The following is a 6,770-nucleotide window of genomic DNA, read 5'->3' on the forward strand; positions in this document are numbered from 1 at the left end:
ATTTCGAGCTGCTGGGCATAGTCAAATTTTTCTCTCACCTTTCTTCTTTCTCCCATGTTATTTGCTAGCAATAATGGAATCCTTTGAGTTTAGGCCAAAAAAAAAAACCCTGAGGAACCGAACACTCACCCCCATCCCTACTGGTGCTCCTCTTCTCTTTTTAGTTTCTGATGAATGGCTATAATTTTACCAATTTAAATAAGTACTGCTGCCTGGTATGTTTAACTAGGCAGGCAGAAGAAACTGGTTTGTTTGCAAGGCAGGGACTGAGCCTCCCTGGCCAGATGACAGAGGAGAGGAGAAAGAATCCAGACCGATTTATATGCAGTATATTTTACTCCCATGAAATAAAACACATTTTTCATATTTGCTGAAAAGTAAAACAATAATATTGTACGAAATGTTATACACAGGATAGGTTTTACATAGCAGTTTCAGAAACATCATTGCATCCACCAGAGAAACTACTCTAAAACTGATATTCACACATTTTTATAATAATATGTTAGAAACATACAGTGTAGCATTTAGTATATACATTCCCTTGCTTGAAAGAGAAAAATCCTAATCGCTTCTGTATAACATGCTTTATTTTAAAGCCTAACCTTTAAAAACACTGTTGTGATAGTACTAACAACTGCTTTTATAAAATTAATTTGACATTTCGATATATATACATCCTTTCAGTCATTTTAATGTTAACAATGCTAAACTTAAAAAATAACAAGCTTATAGTAATGTTAAAATGTCATATCCAGTCAAACGTTGTTGGTGTAGTGTCCTTGCAACTGTTGGAAATACTTTCAGTAAAGGTTGTCAGACACGGAGGGCACTCCTTGGAGACCAAAGGCGCCCTCTCTTGAATTCAGTGGTTTCTTCTCGCCCCGCATCTTCTCTTTTCTCAGCCTTTCTTGAGTGCGCACGCCCTTCTAGCTCAATTCCCAGTCTCCAGGGCGGAGCGGCCCCTCCGGCAGTCCTCGGACCGGCGCTGCGGGCGGGCGCGGCTCACACCGGCCGGTCCACGGCGTACTGGCAAGCGCTCAGGTTGGAGGCCGGGTTCTGCACGCTGGCGTAGCCGAAGCTGGAGTGCTGCTTGGCTTTCAGTCTCAGGCTGGCCAGGCTCGAGTTACAAGTGTCCCTATAAACGTACGGAGGAGTCGGCGGCGCGTAAGGACAGGCGGGCGTCGGCACGGCGGAATTCAGCGACGGGCTGCTCAGGTTGTTCAAGTTATTCAGGCTGTTGAGGCTGGAGCCCGGGACGCCGGTCACCGCGGAGGGCACCATGCTGGACGACATACTCATGGACGAGATGGAGTTGGGCGGAGAGAACATGCTCTGCGACGACAGGGGGTTGACATTCATAGAGTTGAAGAAGGGGAAGCTCTTGGTGGACAGGGAGGCGGACGTGAGGCCCTTGGCCGCCCAGTTGTTGTAGGAGTAGCCGGGGTACATGTCGTCGTAGGGCTGCATGAGCCCGTTGAACTGCGGCCCAAAGCCGTTCTTGCACAGCTCGGCCTGCTGATTGCGCTCCCGCTTCCTCCACTTGGCCCGGCGATTCTTGAACCAAACCTGGGGGCGGTGGGGATGGGGGAGCAAACACAGGACGCACGGGAATTAGTCAGAGCTCGAACCCACCGGCTCCAGAAGCCGGCCCTGGTCGCACAGGAGCGCGCCCCTGCTCACACCCTGGCTGCCCCGCGTGTCCACCGTCCACGCCGCGCGGCGCCCACGCCACCGACCGCAGCGAAAACAGCGATGTTGCCCGTCTCAGGCCCGGGTCGGGCTCCCGGGCCCAGCTGGCTCAAGCCCCGGAGCCTGGGCTCAGAGCCGCGCCAGAAACCCCAGCCAAAGGCCTCTGAGGCCTGCCGGCCGCTTGATCCCTCACCCAGGCCCTCCTTGGGGGTCCCTAAACACTTACTGTAAAATAAACCAGGGTCAGTCGGCTTTCCGCCCAATCCCTGGACCTGGCAAAGTTGCTTCCATCCCAAAACCACAGACCCGAAGAGTAAGACGTGGGGCTGGGAGGGCACGCGCCCTCCCTTCCACACACCCCCGCCCTCCTCTCTAGTACCGCCACACTTGCCCCCTCCCCTTCCCCTAGGAAAGCACTGGAGGCAGGACGTGACTCCCTTCCTTCCCTAGAAAAACAACCAAATAAAAGGCACAAGACCACCTCTTGGATTGCTCGTTAAATTCCACGAGCCAGGCACGTAAAACATCGGGAAACCTGAACAAGTTGGTCGGTAGCCCCTCCCCCCATCTGCTCTTTCTCACCCTCCGCCCACCTAGGCCTCCCCAGCTCGCAGGTCCAGCTCTCACTCCCGGCTGTTGTTAGGCGTTGCAGCCGGCTGCTAGGGCTGGCAAGCCCCCCACCCGCGTCCAGTGGCCCCGCCACAACCCTTTTCCCAATCCACACTGGGCCAGTTCGTCGCCCCAGACGGCGGCTTTTGTGTATTGGAGCGAGGCTTGGCCCAAGAGCCCTCAGCTGACACTAGTGATGTTTCGCATTACACATCTCAGTTGGGCCCAGTGACCTAATCCGCTTTTTTTTTTTTTCTTTTTCCTTTCATTCTTGATTTCCTTTTTATCCCCCTTCCTCTTTGCACCCTTTCTCTAGAAAAAGTAGCCTCTGGAAGAGGGCAGCTGGAGGGAGTGAGAAGCCAGTGCCGGCTGCAGAAAACTCGGTGTTGTGGGAGGGCTTTCCCCAAGGATTTAGGTAAAAGACAAATTGTGTCTTTATTTTAATCACTTGCATTTCTGCCCCAGACCTTCTAAACTTTGCCCAGGCAAGAAGAGTACGTGCAAGGCCCGTCGTTCCCTGATGCTCAAGAAAGCTAAGGAAAGACTGACCTTGCCCCAAACCAGGCGGCCTCATGAGCGTTGGCTCTGAGCTGTTAAACTAAAACTACTTAGAGCTCCGTCCCAGCCCTTTTATCTGCCGGAGGAGCCGAGCACCGTCGCCGCGCTGAGAGCAGCTTCTCCCGCACCTTAGGAAGCACACTTTGGTTTTTGTTTTCGTCGCTGTCTAATACTGTCTTCTTTTTGAGCTTTCTTTTCTCCGAGGAGTTTTTCTCTACAGAACACTTTTTCTAAAGCAGCGGTCTCTGGATTCTGCTTAGCTCTGCTTTCCTCTTTCAGAGTCCTAACAATTTTGGAATTTTCCACCGACCAGCCTAAACCGGGATACTGCTACTGAGTGATTTATTTAAGCTCATTTTTGCCAATCCATAAAAGGCAGATTTGCTACAAGGTAAAGGTAAGCTCTTCTTTTATAAAACTATGACTATAATTAAGAGAGGAGTGTGAGTAGTCTTCAAAGAGTTCCACTACTGCAGGAAGGTAAATAAACCAAATTGAAACGTCTTTCTTTCTTTTTTTCTTTTTCTTTCTAAGAGAGCTATCCGAATAGTAGTTATTTTCAGAGATTTCCAAACCAGGAAATACCGTGTGAGAGAAAAACTGAACGCTCGAAAACCCTCCCGAAAAGACCTGGAAAGTACGCTAGCTAGTCTTTGAGAGGAAAGGCTAGGCCGGGCCAGGCACGAAGGTTTTCCAGCAAGGCCAACCCTTGCGTGTTTCTGGCGGGTTTTCCGGTTCTAGGCGCACAGGTTGGAGCCTGTTCCCAGCTCCTGGCGGGGAGGGATTTTATTGGCGCTTGCCTGGCGACTGCAAGCCGGGAACACAATGCCCTTTGCTGAGGAATGCCCACGCGGCTCAGCCTGGGAGGGCGCGGGACGGCTGGGCACTGAGCCGGTGAGGTCCCTGCTGGCGCCAGCACCGGGCGAGCAGCTGGGCCTGGGAAGGCAGAGCGGTAACCTCTGAATAGCCGCCCGCAGGAGGCCTCTGGCCCTTGTCGCAAAGTTGCTCTCCACCCGAGTCCTGCGGGGTAACACAGACTCCCACGCTCCCTCCCCCACCCACAGGGCCTGCAGTTCAGCAACGCCCGCTCCCTGGTTCTCCCACACCGGTGCTGGCTCCTACCCGGACTCGGGCTTCCGTAAGGTTGGTCCACACGGCGATTTCTTCGCGGGTGGACATGTCTGGGTAGCGGTTCCTCTGAAAAGTAGCTTCCAGCTCCTGCAGTTGCTGGCTGGTGAAGTGCGTGCGCTGCCGTCGCTGCCGCTTCTTCTTGGACGGGTCCTCGGTGCCCGCGTCCTCATTCTTTCCCTGCTGGCTCTTATCTTTCTCTAAAAACGAAACACAAAGGTTCGGGTCAGATTGCCACCTGCAAAGCACGAGTTCCCACCTGCACTAGAGGCAGGGCCGCCACCAGGGCACGTTCCTCTCTGCGCTGTGTCTGGGGGCAAGAGATCAAAGTGTGCTTGTGTGCGCCCCATCTCCTCCCCTCCCGCCGCAGCGCCGCACTTTTTTTTTTTTTACATGTTTATCTCACCAAGGCGGTACATTCATTTTTATAGCTTGTGCGTCCAAATACACAGCTCTGCAGACACTTCAAACTTCCCGAGACGCGCACACGCGCGGTTCCCGGACGACCCCTCCTCCTTCCCCCGAAATCTCAGATTTCCAGCGGTTTGGGAAGGCCGGGGAATCGATACTGAGATTCAGGAAGGCACGCAAGTTCGCTCGTTTCGCGGGGAAAATGACGTGTCTTGGCGAAGAGCCTTTCTGAGTAGTTTCAGAAATACTTTTCTAATGAGTGGCGTTCCTCCAGAGCTGAACGCCAAAGAAAAGGGACCTAAGTGGGCCGGACTCCGAACGTCCTTGAATCGAAAACTCGGGACTTTTGTGACCCAAGAAACTGAAAGAAGACCCGCGTAGGCACCGAGTAGGGTGCAGGGTGACCCGCGCCAGGGGAGTTGGTCGGTGGCAGGAGAAAGGGACCGGGCCACCAGAATCCCGGCTGCCGGAAGTTCTGCGTAGAGCCAGCAGAACGACCACTCCCACCACGCCTCCCCCAGGAGGGGCCGGCTCCATGCCGGGTCACCGGTGCTGGGCTGCGCCCGGAGCCGTGCTCCAGTGTCCGCGGCGTGGCGTGAAGCCTTACCTGCGGCCTCTGGGCTGGAAGTATCGGAGATGGTGTGCACCTCCAGCCGGTGTTTGGAGGAGTCCAGGGCGCGGGGCTGACCCGGAGCCAGGACCGAAGCCATAGCTAAAGGCTGGGGGTGGTGACAGGAGGCAGACGTGGAGGGGGCCGACAGCTTGGTGGCGGCTGCTCGGGGCTCCAAGTGCAGCGGGCCTTTCATGCAGTTCATGGACGAGGGAGTGCGCCGCCCTACGGATCCTGGGCTACTTCCCGAGCCCGGGGGCCGCCGCCGGGTCTGGGGAGCGCTCTGGGCGCCGAGCGTCCCGGCGATCGCCGCTGCGGGAAGAGCCGGGGGACGCAACCCCGCGGAGTCCTTCAGCCGAGGCGCCCCCGTCTCCTCCGGGAAGCGCAAGTGAAGAGTACGGCAGCCGAAAGTCAGCGAGCCAGCCCGGACACGGGGATGCGGGCAGGAGGGCCCCGCTCCGGGCTTCTTTGGGGAGCTGACTTCCAAGATCCAAAGCGAAACCAGAACGGGCAAAGACCCCCTCTTGCCTCCCTCTCTCCCCAGACACCCCTCCAACGAGGCAAGCTGAGGCCGAGCGCGCTCTGCCCGCCCCCCGCGCCGCAGCCCCGGACGCGAAGTGTCAGAGTGACAGGGACAGGTAGCTGATATTAGATCCCCGGCGGCTGCAGCGGCCTCCGAGCACACCCCCTCGGGCCGTGGAGCTAGAGCCGGCCCCGCAGCAACTCAGCTCCAGAAGCCCCGGCGAGCGACCGGCCAGATCTGCGCCTCTGCGCTTCCCTGTTGGCCTAACATCTTAAAACCAGAGGCGGGCTTCCTGGTGGCGAGACGTCACTCAGCCGCTGCCCTCCCCAGCTCTCCCCGCCTCCGCCTCCTCCCAGACCCTTCCCGGGGTCGGAGTGACGTGGCTCCACACCAATCGAGAGGCCTCGAGCCACTGCGGAGGGATGGTTCTATCTGCACCTATCAGCGATGTGAGGCCCGACTAATTCGTGGCTGAGCCCACCCGGTCTCCACAGGCGAGCTCCTGGGAATTCTGCTCCTGCCCAGCCAGAGGCAATCCTGCTTTTGCCTAGGAATGGGAGGCGGAGAGGTGAGGCTGGGAGTTGGGGGTTGGGGGTTCGCAGAGGAAAGGTCGAGGATGAAAGATTCAAGGATCAGCAAGCACCCCTCTCTTTCCTTTTGTGTCTCATTACATCCATCTCCAGTCCAGAGTTCCCGCACCCCGGGCCGTGAGAGAAAGGAGATATGCCGCCTAAAACTAAAATGTTGAAACATCAGCAAATCAACCAATTCGCCTGTCAGATGAATGTCCTGCTAATCTGAAGCAGCTTTATTTTAATTGCAAAGAAGATAGAGTCTTAAAAAGGCAGGCTAATAAATTAGAAATCGAGAAGAAAATGGACCCGTCAGAAGAAAATTACCTTGACTTCAGTCGAACAACTGCTTGGTGGTTCAGTCTGGATTTATACAAGAATAAAAAGTCGCCTCAAATCACGTCCTCTGTAATGCTTATTAGTCCCTAGACGGAAAACACACAATAGGGTAGAAACCCTAACCCAGCGTTTTCGAAATGCTGAAAGCTTATCCATTCTACTTAACGTTGATTAAGACACATCCTAGATCTTTCAAATTCCTTGTACACTGCATTAAGCCCGTCCTAACCAGAGAGAGCAATGGTTTAAATTTGACTCTCTTGTTTACTTTATTATCAATCAGATTCAAATCCAGGCTTTAGCCTGTAGAGTCAACAACCTTTAGCTA

General features: G+C 54.8%; 1 protein-coding gene across 2 annotated transcripts in view; it reads right to left on the reverse strand.

Annotated features, from left to right (window-relative positions):
* Positions 1–321: 321 nt before the first annotated feature.
* The window catches only part of Pitx2 (paired like homeodomain 2), a 19,724-nt gene continuing 13,275 nt past the window's right edge, over positions 322–6,770 (reverse strand). The window contains exons 1-3 of one of the 2 annotated variants that reach the window (XM_008833706.2): positions 5,006–5,794; positions 3,982–4,187; positions 322–1,569 (exon numbers count right to left, since the gene is read on the reverse strand). In XM_008833706.2, the coding sequence (XP_008831928.1) occupies positions 1,006–1,569; positions 3,982–4,187; positions 5,006–5,213 (978 nt within the window). In that variant the 5' untranslated portion in view covers positions 5,214–5,794 and the 3' untranslated portion in view covers positions 322–1,005. Of the gene's footprint in view, positions 1,570–3,981; positions 4,188–5,005; positions 5,795–6,770 lie in introns of those variants that run through there. The other variant, XM_029563842.1, reaches the window with a different exon arrangement.

Source organism: Nannospalax galili, unplaced genomic scaffold, assembly GCF_000622305.1.
Source record: "Nannospalax galili isolate Female #2095 unplaced genomic scaffold, S.galili_v1.0 scaffold216, whole genome shotgun sequence".
Classification (NCBI taxonomy): Eukaryota; Metazoa; Chordata; class Mammalia; order Rodentia; family Spalacidae; genus Nannospalax; species Nannospalax galili.